General features: G+C 54.4%; 5 protein-coding genes across 5 annotated transcripts; 3 read left to right on the forward strand and 2 right to left on the reverse strand.

Moving 5' to 3' along the window:
• Positions 1-2,096: 2,096 nt before the first annotated feature.
• Positions 2,097-5,816, forward strand: C8A04DRAFT_11191 (uncharacterized protein; the record flags this gene model as incomplete). The annotated part of the gene is made up of 6 exons (XM_062776873.1): positions 2,097-2,927; positions 2,991-4,210; positions 4,267-4,427; positions 4,509-4,710; positions 4,764-5,121; positions 5,250-5,816. 6 exons carry the CDS (start codon positions 2,097-2,099, stop codon positions 5,814-5,816), a joined length of 3,339 nt encoding a protein of 1,112 aa, XP_062638116.1.
• A 725-nt stretch (positions 5,817-6,541) lies between these two features.
• C8A04DRAFT_11245 (uncharacterized protein) lies at positions 6,542-8,701 on the reverse strand (the record flags this gene model as incomplete). Its single annotated transcript, XM_062776897.1, has 2 exons — positions 6,542-6,690; positions 6,781-8,701. The coding sequence occupies 2 exons, from the start codon at positions 8,699-8,701 to the stop codon at positions 6,542-6,544; spliced, it is 2,070 nt and encodes a 689-aa protein (XP_062638117.1).
• Positions 8,702-9,455: 754 nt separating this feature from the next.
• Positions 9,456-10,498, reverse strand: C8A04DRAFT_36316 (uncharacterized protein; the record flags this gene model as incomplete). The annotated part of the gene is made up of 3 exons (XM_062783482.1): positions 9,456-9,886; positions 9,966-10,135; positions 10,194-10,498. 3 exons carry the CDS (start codon positions 10,496-10,498, stop codon positions 9,456-9,458), a joined length of 906 nt encoding a protein of 301 aa, XP_062638118.1.
• A 1,608-nt stretch (positions 10,499-12,106) lies between these two features.
• Positions 12,107-13,060, forward strand: C8A04DRAFT_36317 (uncharacterized protein; the record flags this gene model as incomplete). The annotated part of the gene is made up of 3 exons (XM_062783483.1): positions 12,107-12,324; positions 12,406-12,758; positions 12,840-13,060. The coding sequence occupies 3 exons, from the start codon at positions 12,107-12,109 to the stop codon at positions 13,058-13,060; spliced, it is 792 nt and encodes a 263-aa protein (XP_062638119.1).
• Positions 13,061-13,741: 681 nt separating this feature from the next.
• Positions 13,742-15,027, forward strand: C8A04DRAFT_27472 (uncharacterized protein; the record flags this gene model as incomplete). Its single annotated transcript, XM_062780306.1, has 2 exons — positions 13,742-14,415; positions 14,508-15,027. The coding sequence occupies 2 exons, from the start codon at positions 13,742-13,744 to the stop codon at positions 15,025-15,027; spliced, it is 1,194 nt and encodes a 397-aa protein (XP_062638120.1).
• Positions 15,028-15,129: the final 102 nt, after the last annotated feature.

Here is a 15,129-nt window from a genome sequence, read left to right on the forward strand (position 1 = left end):
TTGGACACCTGCACTCTCTGTGCGGCCAGAGTTGGCTTGACATGAAGAGTCACTTAGAACTGCCCAAGTACAATTTCCGTCTGGGCGGGTACCTACACTGTAATGAGGTATGTCTTATAGCAGGAGTCGAGGCTTCTGCAGGGCTGAGCACAATCCCAGCACCCAGCCTTCCTCATCAACCATCTCATCCTTAAACCCCCCAATCGGCTGGTTTCTCATCACCTTGTCCCTGCTAGTTTCCGTTCGGAGTTTCACAGCGTTCTCCAATCCCACGCTGCCAGGAATTAATTGCGGTGACTTTCCGCAGATGAGAACAAAATGCTTACTTCCACAAGCAGACAAGCTCCGTGCTCGGTCTTGGGGGTTCAGTGATACTTCATTCCCTTTCAACTTCTTCTTAGACTCGAGGCCTGAGGAAAGCTTACGATTGGAGTATCAAGATTCACTCACCGCCGATACGTGACCAACACACAACCTGCCAGTGGTATGTTTCCCTCCCGGCAGTGGTCCAGGGCGGTGGGGGGTTGCCCATTGCCCATTCCTTGCTCCCAACTCAGTTTGGCGGCTCATTGTTAACGTTAGCGTTAAGTAGGTAGGCTGCTAGCGCTTCTCCGCTTAAGCGCTCCAAGGTACACCGTCTCTTTCAAGGATGCAGCAAACGGCGAGCACATGACTACAAGCATTCAAACCCCCACCACCCATTAGGCCATCACTCCTAATGTTTTGTCAAGAACATTGATGATTTAAAAACCTTGCCCCACACCGTCGTCAGATATTGTCCAGTCAGCTCCCAATGTGAATGAGTGACCCGGGCGCTTCCTACGGTCTTGGTGGCTTGACACCGAGTTTAGGCGTGCACTGAGGACGACGCTGTGGCAGTGAAACCCGTGCCGCTGGTGAGCCTTGAAAGCAGGCAGTCGCTGCACTCTTAGACAGCCGTCTTATTTTTTGCCGGGCTGCCTTCCATCAAAGGCCCTCAACAACCAACAAAGTCAGCTGCAGTTGGCTGGAACACTGTTGCGCTTTAGACGGTCAAAACTTAAACCCGTCCATCTCTTTTTACTTTCAGCGGCCTCCTGGTCCCGGCTCTTCTCAGCTTCGCCACCGAGTGAAGCAACGGGACTTATAAGCTGTATTCAAAAGTTCAGAGACCAGGCATTGTGCTAGTTGCTTGGCAACCGCCGACTGTTGTCAGCAGAGGGAACCATCACCACGTATGTATGCACATTACCTCATGTTGTGTCACCTGCTAACAGCTCGCCAGCCACAACCACCCCCGACACCCGGGAGAAGTAGCTTCACAGACGTCACAGGCTCCCGGACCGCGTGGTGGCCCAGCTTTTCGGCCAACTGCGTGTGAACCGCTGTACCGCCCGTTTCTCATCGACCTCTGTCCAAAGGCAGGCCTGGATTGACAGGATCGTGGTGGTCGCTTCGGGGGGTCGGCACCGAGAGTCTAGGCTGATCGGAAGCCGGAGAGTGGGAAAAGGGAGGGGAGTTTTGTTCGAGTAACTGGATGCTGAACTTGCGACAGTCCTATCTGGGGCACACAGCAGCTCCCAAGGACCTACCTACCGACCTGGTACCATACCAAGGAAGTGATCCGTTAGCTCCGACGGAGAGGCACAGGATATTTGTGTTGTTCGTTCCTGCTTCGAACCCAGTTATCACTGCTCTAGCCAGTTGACAGTGGTTCCAATTCCGGCGAGAACAACCACTGAGGAAGGAACAAGCACTAGTTACCCGAGACAGCTGGCACCGCTCAGGACAACTCACGTGGGAAGAAAAAGGAAAGCCTGTCTCACCCCAGGAAAGGAAATCGCGCCAAACATTGGGTAACTCTCTAAACGGCCAAACTTGTGACGCCGAATTTCTCACCCGACCGTAGTTCGAAGTTTTCCCCACGGGAGATCCCAGAATCCGACAAAAGAGTACACCGTCCCACAGGTCCCTGTTCTCACCCAGAACGAGCCATCGTTCAACCCTGGCGGCATTGGGGAAGAAAAACGAACGGGGTTCCCATTTCGGCTCCTCACAACTATAATCACACAACATCCCCAGCTTGCCATCGACACCAGATTTTTTACGTCTCCATCATGATAGATCCGTACGATGCGGATGTGGAACGTGGACCGGAGAAGGCGCCGTTGCGCCAAGTCCTCTCGAGCCTCCATTATGTCTACCCGGCCCTCGTTTTCCTTTACTACATGGCCACCTCCACCGTGGCCGTATGCACGCTACAGACCAGGTCCTCGGAACAAGCCCACCCGCGTCGACGTCCAATCACGTGGCTGTTCGCCTTGATAATCATCACCTACCTCGCCCAACTGCTCGCGCTAGGCATCCGGAGCGCCGTACAACATATTTTCCCGTTTGCTGAGCAGGATGTTGTCATCGGCCTCATGTCATGCGTTCTGTCGTTCGGGGTTGTCTTTGCGAGGCTGTTCGAGGAAGCTAAACCGGTCTGGTATCCGTACATTGGAACGTTCGGGATCGCACTTGGCCTGGAGCCGGCCTTGGGGGCATTGAGTTGGGTGGTTCGTCCCACGGAGCCTTTCAAATTTACGGACTACTTTGATATCGCTGCCTTCGCCGTCAGGTACCTTTCGATCATCCTAGCCTTGTTCTTGTACTTTTTTGGAGCCCACAGCTCCCAGACCGAGACAGGCACGGATTCCGAACGTCAAAGCCTGCTCAAGGCGAACGGTCACGCCAGTCACGACTCCGACTCGGAGGAGCGAAGTGATTCCGCTCAGGAGAACGGCAGCTATGGAACTAGTTCGGAAAGCTCAACCGATAGCAACCAGTCCTCCGATACGGAGGACGATGAGAATCCGTACGCAAAACGCCAACGCCAAGCCAGCGAGCAAATGGAGAAGAGGCTCAAGGAGAAAGGGAACTGGGTCACTTACGCCAAAAGTTTCAAGGTTCGCCGACATTCCAATCCACTGTCTCTTCAGATCCCATTGCTAATGTAATTTCATTATCAGGTTTTCTTCCCGTACGTTTGGCCCGTCAACCACACCTCGCTCCAAATCCGCGTTGTGCTTGTGGGGTTCTGTCTTCTCGCCATGAACTTTATTAATGTCCTCATACCTCGCCAACTGGGTATCATCATGGACAGCCTCGCTGGTACAAATGGTAAGAATCCTTGGCGTGAAGTCCTCTTTTTTGCCGGCCTCAAACTGGTAGCCTCAGAGGCCGGTATATCCCTTTTGCGCCAGTGGCTTTGGATCCCCGTCGAGTATTATTCTTTTGGCGCAATCAGCACGGCAGCATACTCGCACGTCCTCAACCTATCTTCCGACTTCCACGACTCCAAAAGTTCCTCCGACATCATGATGGCGATATCTTACGGTCAGAGCATTTCCAACATTCTCGAGTCTGTATGCTTTCGGGCGGTGCCGATGCTTATCGACATGTCCATTGCGTTTGTCTATCTCTCGGCAACCTTTGGCCCGTACGAAGGATTTATCACCATTGCAACCGCAGCGGTCTTCTTGTACGTTGCCACTAGAATGATTGCAGCGCTCTCTTCGGCACGGAGGAATGAGGTTGGCGCCTGGTACAAGGAGCATTACGTCCGCCAGGCTGGCATCCAGGGCTGGTCCACCGTTGCCAGCTTCAACCAGATCAGCCACGAGGAGGATCGTTACTCGGCCGCGGTCGATGACCGTGTGGCTAAGACGCAGAAGGTTTACTTTGGCTACGTCCTCGCATATGCCTTTCAGGTTCTCGTGCTCCTGTCTGGGCTTCTGGCTGGCGCCTTCCTAGCGGTCTACCAGGTCACCCACAAGCAAGCCACACCAGGCGACTTCATCATGCTACTTACGTATTGGGCCCAGTTGGTTTCCCCTCTTAACTTCTTTGCCAGCCTTGGCAAGAGCATCTCGAAGGATCTCCTCCAAGCCGAGCAACTTCTCGAGATCATGCAAACCAAACCAAGTGTGCTCAGCAAGGAGGGCGCGCCACCCCTGCAGTTCACCGACGGTGAAGTTAGCTTCGATGGGGTCCATTTCTCATATGATAAAAAGAAGGAGATTTTGAAGGACATCACTTTCACCGCCACCCCCGGCATGACGATTGCCTTTGTTGGTGCCACGGGTGCTGGAAAGTCAACCATTCTCAAGCTCTTAGATCGCTTCTATGATGTCACAAAAGGATCGATCAAAATTGATGGACAAGATATTCGGGACGTTGATCTCTACAGGTGAGAAACGATACAAAGCCGGAGAATATCCTGATGGTGAAACTGACCCAACGCAGTCTTCGAGCACAAATCGGGGTTGTGCCCCAGGCCCCCGTATTATTCGACGACACTATTATGAATAACGTGCGGTATGCAAAACTTACCGCGACTGACGAGGAGATTTACGAGGCGTGCAAAGCTGCTAGTATTCACGAGCAGATTTTGACATTTTCCGATGGTAAGAGTCCCACCCCCTTTAGGTCCCACCCCCTTTAGGTCCCGCCCCCTTTATGGAAGGTAATACTGACATCCCAAAAAGGCTATCAAACCAAGGTTGGCGAACGCGGTGTCAAGCTTTCTGGCGGCGAACTGCAAAGGGTTGCGATTGCTCGGGCCATTCTGAAGCGACCATCAATTGTGCTCCTCGACGAGGCAACCAGTGCCGTTGACACGGAGACTGAGCAAAGGATCCAGGAGGCCCTACACACACTTTGTGAAGGGCGAACGACGTTTATTGTGGCGTAAGTAAAGACACCTCCAAGCGAGTTATATGACCGTTAGCCTAACTGTCCAGTCATCGTCTATCCACTATCATGAATGCCGACCGCATCATCGTTGTTACCGGAGGAGAAGTGGTTGAACAAGGTAGCCATGAGGATTTGATCCGGGCAGATGGGAAGTATGCGGAGCTGTGGTCGAAGCAGATCTTTGTGAAACCCAAAGATAAGAAGCCGGATACCGAGACTGGGTCCAAAGGCAAGGGGCGGAAGGCGCCTAACATTGTGAATGACCTGAGCGCAGAGGCCACCAGCTCAGAGCTCGCCAAAGTCAAGTCAAATCCCCCAGCCTACGGCCAGGCAAACGGCCATGCCGGGGAGTCTGACGGCGCTGCGGACAGCAAGAACCCAACGACACCGGGACATAAGAAAGAGGTATGAACTACGAACACCCGTAATTTCAGGTTTAGGTACAACCAAAGCGAATATATCATATAGACATATTATTCATGCATATTTTGGCCGTCCCGTTCCCTCTCTGTTGCTTCTTCTAATCCCCCTAGATTTCCCAACTGAACCCGGGCGCTGCAACATTTACACCACGAACTGCGGCAGGTATTTCGTTCTCAGCGGCTACATCGGGTCGGACCAGGCGGAACACCCACTCGATAGACGGCTTATTTGACAGACAAGAGGCGAACCCGCTTCCCGTTCCAGCTGCGCCACCGCCAACGCCCCAGCATGTGCAATACTATACCGCCACACCATTCGTAATGATGCCGACGTCTTACACGCCGATGTATACCCAGTTCCACCCGGCGCTCTCCCAACCCGTCATCCCCGTATCAAGGGGGACGGGTGCAAGATTTGACACCAGTAGTTCTACCACCGGCAAAGCCGACGAAAACTCTAGACCAAAAAGGGCTTCGATCGTTTGGGTGGAGGCATCAAAGGACCGGTCATCTTGTTCTCGTGCCTCCGGAACGGGCGGTCAAGACGAGGGGGAGGGTGTGAGGTATCCGCGGTATTCGAGGAGAGTGCAGTCAAAGAGTGAGCCGGGTATGCTGGGCTTGAGGAGGGTGGGAACATTGTCGCCTGGCTCGGAGGAAGGGACGTTAACGGGGAGTTGAGTTTTGAGTTTTCTTTGGAGCTGTTGTTCCTTTATTTGGTCTCAAGCATTTCTCAGTCATGATTTGGTCTATCATTACAGGCACCTACTGGGTTATTATGTTCATAGATATGAATGAGAGTGGGTTGTCAAAGTGTCGCTCTGTCTTCACTTTGGGCCACGACGAGGCGCTCAGGCGTGGCGACTCTTCAAAAATGGCAAATCCCTTCCACAAACATCAAAGAAATTACCAAGGTAATAATGCTAGTTAGGTAGCATGGTACTCTATAACTATCGGCTCGAGTGAACAAGGTAAAGCCCCTTCGATCAACTAGGCACGGTTTATCCAGGAGGAGAGGTACTCGAGATAACGAGGCAAGGTTTTCTGCGTTTATAAAAAATGTGACAACTGGCATATTTTATTATTCATGTTATTGATGGGGTATATTTCATGTTTTCTTAGTGTCCAACTCGGAATCCTCGTCGAGTAGTCGATTTGAATGGCCCTGACCTGCTCTCCCAAGAAGGTCTCCTATGCGGCGCTGAACATCCAAACCCTGGGGGTGGCCCGTGATATGACCTCTGGCGAACTCCTCCCTCTTTACCTTCCAAACAAACCTATCGAACTATTCAGGGGGCCGAGACAAAGGGGTAAACCGGTGAGAGCCCCTCCCGCCTCTCCCCTCAAACCAGAAACAACATTACGCCTACGGAGTCCACCAAGCTTGTGTATGCACTCGAACTATCCTACCTAGTCCGGGTAATGGACACAGCTCCAACACCAGCGCTCTCGTAGTCTCCGTCGCCCTTTTGGCCACGGGGTTCAGCAGGGCCGGTATCGAGGTTGAGCTGCTGCATAACCTTGACGGCTAGCTTGTTTTCCTCGCGCATTTTGTCTTCGGTTTTATGTTGTTTTTGAAGTTGTTCGGGAGGAAGTTCGTGTTGTTGTGACTGTCTAGCTGCTGCTCCCTCTTCCTCTGCTGTACTTCTTGCGTCTGCATCTGACGTGTCGGGAAGTCCCTTCCCCTCGGCCACTTGCGCTGTCACATCGCGGCCGGGGTGGGCGTCACCCTCTTCTGTCGTGCTCTCGCTGTTCTGGCGCGGTCCATCCTGTTTCGTGCCGTTGCCGTTGCCTGTCACGGAGGCCGACCCTTCCCCCGTGACGTGCGGTTCCGGCACAACTAAACCATCTTCTGGCCCTTGTTTTGGGCGTCCGAGGTGCTTGATCTGGCTGACGGCCTCGCTGGCCCTCTTGCGCACTTTGATGTAAGTCTCGAGGCCGACAAGGACGGCGTAGCTTTTGCTAACACTGACGCGGCCCATATCGACACCGGCGTCCTTGAGCGAGCGCACAAAGGCGCGGAAGTTGCTGGCGGGGGGCCGGTAGTGGCCGCTTAGCGGTGAGAGCGAGGTTAGGCGGCCGTTGCGGATGCGGATCAGCCCAGCGGCTGAGATGCGGCTGCCCTGGAGGAAAGAGGAATGTTGGAAGGCACCGCTATTTTTGATGCCTACGTAGAGACGAAAGGAGGTGTCGGCGACGAAGATCCAGGTGTTCTTGCGCACTGTCTTGCGGAGGAGCTGGTTGAAAATTGTGGCTCCTGAGAGATGATGAGAGATTTTCTTTTTGGTGCTAGTCTCGGCCGGGTTGATCGAGGAGGCGTAGCGGGCTGCATCGGCCGAGGCGATGGAAGAGCTGGAGTAGGATGAAGAGGACAGGGAGGTGGAGGACGTAGGCCGGGAAGAAGTAGAATCGAGATGAGAGCAGTTGGCAGCTGTGGCATCGCTAGGCACGGTAGGCCCGTCCTCGGGAAACGGGGAGTAGGCGGGCGTCGGGTCATCGCTCGGCACGATACCGTGAATTGAGTCCTTCCACTTCAGGCTGGTATCGATGCGAACGCCGTTCTTTGCCCAACATAGGCGACCATCCTGATCGACGTTGACGAGATAGTACTGGCGCTCGTCGCGCGACAGATAGCGCACCTGTTCGCGGTCGAGGCGCTCACGCGGGCAAGCTGCGATGTCGACATCCTTGCCTTCGCCATGATCCAGCCAGTAAAAGAAATTCTCATTGGTGTCCGCGCGCTTCCACTCTTCGTGGTACACACGAAGGTTGGAGCCGTACCGGTGCTTGAGATCGACCATCTCCAGAAAGTACTGCAGACCCATCATCTTGGACTCCTGCTTGCGGCGCGCCTTGTCTTCGTCCTTCCGCTTACGATCTGCCTTCTTCTGCTCCTCGGATTTGTGGTGGTGATTCGATTCGGAGTCGGAAGAGAAGGAGCTGCTGGAGGACGATTCGGCGTCTAAATCGCCCCCGGCATGGCGGGCGATAGCAGAAGCCTTCTTCCAGTTCTGGCGGGCTATCAACGACCGGCCCTCGGGTGTCCCAGCGGCTGGCAGGTCGTGTCCTTTTCCTGGCGGGGACACCATGCCACTAGGAGTGAGTGCGGCCCTGGCGCGGGGTGTGGTCATGTCTCGCCATTGTGCCTCGCGTATGGCGTGTGTCCAGCGGGTCGAAGCATCGAGACCAAAACCCCTGATTTGCCGACGGGCGCGGTACCCGCGATAGGTGCGTTGGATGGCGGTCGCGGCCCTATCGCGCAGGCCATCATCACCGGGACCGGAGTTGAGGCTCGGGTGGCGGCCGAAGTTGAATCCAAAGCGGCTCGCGAAAGGTACATGATGTGGATGTTGCGGCTGCGGCTTTGGGATAGTCTGGGCGTCTAGCACGGCGTCGATGCTCTCCCTTTGCCTGTGGCGCTGGGCGCGTTTCTGCTCGGCTTGCTTCTCTGAGATGCGGGATATCTCTTTTTTCGAGGGCACGATCAATGAGTCTAAATACTCTTGGTGGCTTCGCGTCGAACTTGCCGAGGCCACTGACCCTTGCGATTCAGGCCGTGCTGCCATTGCCGGCCTCTCGAGGTACATGTGATTGTTGTCATTCTCAGGAGGGCCGACCATTAATGGCGGGGGGGTAGCTCCTGACGATGACGTCGTGGGTTGGATATTAATGGTATTAGTGGGGTCCATCTCAGGTGGTGAGGGAAAGGGCATTCCATATGAACGCCTAGCGGTTAGGTTTGTTGAAAGATTTTGCATCAGCCGGATCTCCGGGGGCGCAAGTAGAACGAAGGATACAGAAGTGAGAAGCCATCGTGACCTCCTCTTTGGGAGAACAGCTCGAAGATAAATTGATGGTCGACTCCTGCACTGCCTTGGTTGCAGACGCACACATGCCCGGCCCTGCGCCGAGCCACTGAGATCCCAACGTGGGGCTGAAGGGCGCTGCGCACCCGTGAATGAACAGGCGGACCCGAAACTTTATCTTCAGGGACAAGACACAGCCGAAAACATCTTGGGATAGAGCAGGACACTGCAATCCCGCGAAGAAAAGAAACCGGGTATGTTGAAAACGGATTGAGCCGCGTTGCTTTCTATCTGAAAAACGAGAAAGGTATCTCTCTAGGTATCAAACGAAAAGAACAAAGAGGAAAGACATGGTCTCATGGCTGAGCCTGACATCTCGGGGCAGGCGATCCCTGCCAGGCCCCAGGGGCAGAGCTGCAGGAGCTTGGCGTCCACGTGGGGCCCAGTGAGCCACTGACCGCGAAAACCTATGACCAAAAATTTCCGAGCACTGGACCCCTCGAACCAATCCCCCTCAATGCATAGTCGACGACGATACCTCCTCCCACTCCCGGACCGATTTCAGCGTGCTTTCACATACCGCGCGCACAGTCTCGACGCAGTCGGATCCTAACAACAGCCTGACGGGCACTTCCTTCCCCTTCGCCACACCGTCCTTGGTCATCACGTCCACAATGACCTTGGCGCATTTCACCACGTCCCCCGGCTGTTGGCCGTTGTACTTGTTCAGAGCGCTCCGCATCTTTTCCGCCTCGCTGTCGTGATACACGTCGAGCCGCCTCGCCGTCTTGATCCGGTGGTCACCGCTGCCGCCGCTAGCTCCGTTCTGCAAGAATGCCGTGCGTGTATACCCGGGCTCGAAGCAGTAGACGTCGACGCCAAACGGCCGCAGTTCCTCCGCCAGCCCCACGGTCAGCCCGCTAACGGCAAACTTGGTGCTGCAGTCTAATTAGGGATGGGCGCTTGCGTTAGCAAAGCCGGCTCTTCTTTCCCGCGCGTCAACGGGAGGGACTAAAGGACTTACAATAAGCGGCTCCTGCGCCGGACCACCAACTCCCCAGACTCCCAAACGTCGCTAGAGCCACTTGCTGGCCGGGTGTCTTCGCTGCCTCGCGCAAGTATGGAGCTGATACCCTAGCAATGTTGGCCGTGCCAAGCACGTTGGTGTTGAACACATCGAACGCCTCTTTCGCGCTGTCATGTGTCAGTGTTGGTCGGGTAGGTTTCGGGGTCAAAGGTGTGTGTCACTCACCTCGCTTCCTCAACGGCTCCCTCCAGAAGATAGCCCGCGCTGTTGACGACATGGGTAATGCGGCCCCCATATGCGGCCGCCGCTTCACGAAAGACCTTCGCGAGCGTTTCCTCGTCATTGGTTACATCCAAGTCAAGCACCGTCGCGCCGGCGGCTTTGAGCGCCCCGAGCTTGGCCGAGTTTCGTGCCGTTGCGATCACATGGTAACCGCGTGCGAGCGCATCCTGTGCAACTGCCTCGCCGAACCCGGATGAGGCGCCTGTGATGAGGAAGACGGGTGTTGTGGACGTAGTCGTGGAAGACATGGTTGGTGAGCGTCGAAGAGCAAGGTGAGTCAGTAAAATGTATCAGCGGATGAGACGAGCGCTGTTTATGTTGAGTTCACTCTGTACGATCCGTAGCTATAGTTGTGATCCTGATAATGCTTCTCGACGTCCGTCCAAGGGGTTAAGAACACGGCCTTTATATATTTGCAGTCATGCCCATCTTCGCCGTCGCCATTCCAGCGTGTCGCAGCTAGTTTCCCCATCGAATCCATCATTCCTCTGCCCATCACCTGCAGTCAAATTGTTGTGTTGTTTGACGTCACAATACGAAAATTCATTCACGCGCCCATTGTTCGAGCCTGCGGTGAGTTTACACTAGGAGTTACAGTTCGTTGGTCCCGAAACTTCGGGCGAGCCCATGAAGGCCGTGCCTTGTACCTGGTTGCTTATCGCCGATTCGGGTCGGCGAAACCGGCAATGCATCGAATTCCTTGAGAACAACACGCCACCGGTTGTAAACGCCCAGAACCTGTGTTCGATCGGGGTTATCTTAACTCCAGCCTTCGCCGATGGCACTAGTCATTCGAGCGAACAGAGCGACCGCGACTCCCCGAAGCTAGTTAATGGAGCGCCAGAGCTGCAATCGTGTTAATTCCATGGGGACCTGGTACAGCCGGAGAAATCTATATCTATGTATATACACTCCAAGAGTGACGTGCAAAACCGACCGCTTTTTCTTGGAGAGTTTTCCTCTCGACTCAGCAAACAACATTCCATTTCTGGAATGTGATTCTCTGTGTTGATGCCTTTCCGAAAACATTCGGGGACTGCATCAAGTCGATGCGACACGACAGTGGGTGGGTCAAAATCGGGATGAAATTTAAAGGAAGCCATTCCCGGTGTCGTCGCCTGTTTTTTTATGTTTTTTTTTTTCGTTTTTGGCGTGTGCTGACAAACCTTTCGATTCCCACGGAAGACGACAAAAGGTTGATCCCTGGGGGCCCCATACCCATTTTCTTAATGCGCGGCACGACAGTGGTGGCTTGGTTCTGAACTTCGGTACCTTTTCGTGGTTTTCTTGCTCACCAGCCGTTACTGCTGTCTATGGTTCGTTTTAGGCTTTTGATATACCTGAATGAGACGATCCCATTTCCCAAATATCGAGTTCCTCTGCTGAACATCGCCAGTAATTCACGATTAAAGGTGAGGCTTGTCATGCCCATCTTGAAATGATTGGGACGGAACCTACCACTTCGGATACCTACTCGGCTGGTTTACGTATATACGAGGCACAGATGTAGGACCTGGATCTATGCCCATGAGCGGGCGGCGAGCCCCCATAATAGGAATATGGTTTTCTTCCAGGCAGAACATCCGTCGTCAGTTTGACGCGGAGCGGGTTTAAAACCCCCGCCTATCTCCGCCTAAAAGCCATGGAGCTATCGACGACGGCCATGGTTGTTGAGCGGGGTTGCGAGTTGGGAACTGTCTGTATAAGTATGAGCGCCGCTCGTCCTGACTCGCCACGATATCAAATCGGTTGTTTAGCACATTCACGCACATATACACTTCAACAAGCCGCGGCGCACTCTCTGAACTCTGCACATTCCCCAGTTTCGATATCGTGTCTTCGACGTCTCAGAAACTATGGCTTTCAACTATAAGCGCGTCCTCCTTGTTGGCGCTACCGCCGGCATCGGGGCTGCCATGGCTGATAAGCTCATCCTCGAGGGAGCCAAAGTCATCGCCGTTGGCCGTCGGCAGGAGAGGCTAGATGCCTTTGTTGCGAAACATGGGGCTGAAAAAGCGAGCGGCGTCCGATATGACATCAACGACAGAGCCGGGCTGGACGCTTTCGTGAACAAGTAAGTCATCCACCCCATACCGGGGGCCACCTACTCTTCGGGTGGGTGAAGCGGAGGTTTTCACTAACCACCGTCATCTAGTATCGTGACCAACTACCCCGACCTCGACTGCGTTTTCCTCAACGCCGGCATGCAGCGTCAGATCCGGCTCTCGCGGCCGGCCGAGGTCGACCTGGACGCCTTCCACCACGAAATCAACACCAACTTCAGCCGGATGGTCGACCTCTCAGTCAAATTCCTGCCCCATCTCCTGGCCCACTCATCCCCCACGGCGCTCGTCTTCACCGGCACTCTTCTCGCGGCTATCCCCGCAGTCGCCGTGCCGGCGTACTCGGCTTCCAAGGCGGCGTTGAACGCCTACGCTCTCTGCCTTCGGAGACAGCACCGCGGATCGAACACGAAGATTATTGAGGTCTGGCCTCCGCTTGTTCAATGTGAGTTGCTGATACCTACCAGGTTTTCACTTACTCTACCCCGAAGCGACGCACGGTACGGTGCTAACCAATGCGTTGTAGCCGAGCTCCACGATTACATGGGGGCGGAGCTTGGCCGGTCCTTGGGTCTGCCGGTGCAGGAGTTTACCGACAAGGCGTGGGAGCAGCTCGCGGCGGGCAAAGACCATGTCATTGTCGGCCAGCTCCCGGGCCACGATGGGCGGTTCATGGAGGTTACGCAGGGGCGCAGGGACTTGTTTGAGGGGTTGTCGGATGTGATGTTGGCTCACTTTGAGTTGTGATTTGGTGCTTTAAAGTATGTTTCCGGTTTATACCTAGCTCTCGCTGGGGCGGGGACCTACGATGTATTTTCATAGTCAAAAACAGGTAGGTAGCGGAGCCCAAAACTACAGTTAAAAATATTCAAGACGAGGGCCAGTCCCAAGTCAAGGGGCTAGATTGACGATAGATCCGTAATTACTCAAAGACCGGAGTGCAGTTATGGGGGCTTGAGCTGTTGTCGGGGGCTAGGAGCTGTAAGTTATTGTTCATCGGTGGACGGGTGTGACTAGTTGCTATTTGATGGTTCGTTGTTGTTTAAGGAAAAGGGGGATTTCTGCATACGCGCCTGAGTGTTAGAGGTTCCTGCATGATAAGCCTGGTCAATGTTCTTTAATCCACAGTGGACATCTCTATTTGGACAGTATTTAAGCCTATAAGCTGGGTTGGCTCGGTCCACAATTATTCCCAAAAGTGGGCTGACCACTGTGTGAATACACACATATTTTAATTACACCCGTTCATCCGTTTCCACATTTCAAGAAACACACGTTGCGCTTCACCTTCACTTTTGCACAACATACCAACAGAATCACTTCGGATCTCAAGACTGGTTGTTACGGTGTAATTGGACATATTTTCTCAAAAAAGCATGATTTGACACGTATATACAAATCATTCCGCGGCACCGCTTGGTCTCAACCATGCGCCGTTTTCTCACCGTCTTCCTCGTGGCCATCAGCCAGGCCCCATCCTCACTGGCATATACCCCGTTATCCGACGACTCGCTTCGCCATCTCACACCCAAATCACACACCACCTCTCCCTCCCAATCCACGGACTCGGACCCGGCCCCAGACCCAGACTTCGACCCTCTCCACGGCGCCCTCCTCGCACCCATCCTCCACCCTCGCGTGCCCGACACCCCCGGCCACGCCCGCGTCCAAGAGCACTTCGCCACTTTTATCCGCACCCACCTGGACCCATCCTGGACGGTGGAGTGGCACAACACCACCTCCACGACGCCCGCGACCGGCGACCGGGCAGTCCCCTTCCAGAATCTGGTCCTGCGGCGCGACCCGCCGTGGATTGCCGCGCGTGGTGCCGACGGGGAAGGGGAAGTGGCTCGGCTGACGCTGGCGGCGCACTATGATAGTTTGTACCGGCCGGAGGGGTTTATTGGAGCGGTCGACAGTGCGGTGCCGTGCGCGCTGTTGTTGTTTGTGGCGCGGGCAGTCGATGAGGCGTTGACTCGGCGTTGGGAGGTGGAAGGTGATAGCGGGGGGCTGGAGGAGGAGAAAGGGGTTCAGATTCTGTTGTTGGACGGGGAAGAGGCTTGGGTGGAGTGGAATGCGGTGGATAGTTTGTATGGATCGAGGTGAGTTTTCTTTCCATGCCAGCCGGCTGGCGTATCTGTCTGTGGGCAGATTGATTGTGAGGGTGTAAACGGGTAAAGCTAACAGAAAGTAGGGCGCTAGCTGAGCAGTGGGAGGATACTCGATACGAAACTGGGAGTAGTTTCTCCACGCCATTGGAAGCTATCAGCCTGTTTGTGCTTCTGGACCTACTGGGCGCACCGGATCCCAACATCCCATCGTACTTCCCCAAGACACACTGGGCGTACCAGCACCTCGCCAAGGCTGAAAGTAGACTGAGGAAGCTAGGCGTTCTTGAGACGCAGCCGAAGCGGCCGTTCCTCGCAGAAACCGAGAAAGACGCAATGAGGTTCCGGGGATTTGTAGAGGATGATCATGTGCCATTTATGCGCAGAGGGGTGGATATTCTACATCTCATTCCCTCGCCGTTTCCTTCGGTGTGGCACACTATGGACGATGACGGCGCTCATCTAGATGTGCCGACTATTAGGGATTGGGCCAAGATCATGACTGCATTTGTAGCCGAGTGGATGGATTTGGAAGGCTATATTATGGGGAAAACTGCTGGGACCGGTCCTGCAGAAGACACGATCTTAGACAGGGACGAGTTGTAGATTGGTCGGAATACACAAAAGATGCAATTACACAAGATCTCACAAGTTGATTCCTCCATGAACAGTTCAATAAAAATTGTAGTGATATTTTATGAGCGAGTT

Source organism: Dichotomopilus funicola (assembly GCF_033296635.1).
Source record: "Dichotomopilus funicola strain CBS 141.50 unplaced genomic scaffold C8A04scaffold_21, whole genome shotgun sequence".
Classification (NCBI taxonomy): Eukaryota; Fungi; Ascomycota; class Sordariomycetes; order Sordariales; family Chaetomiaceae; genus Dichotomopilus; species Dichotomopilus funicola.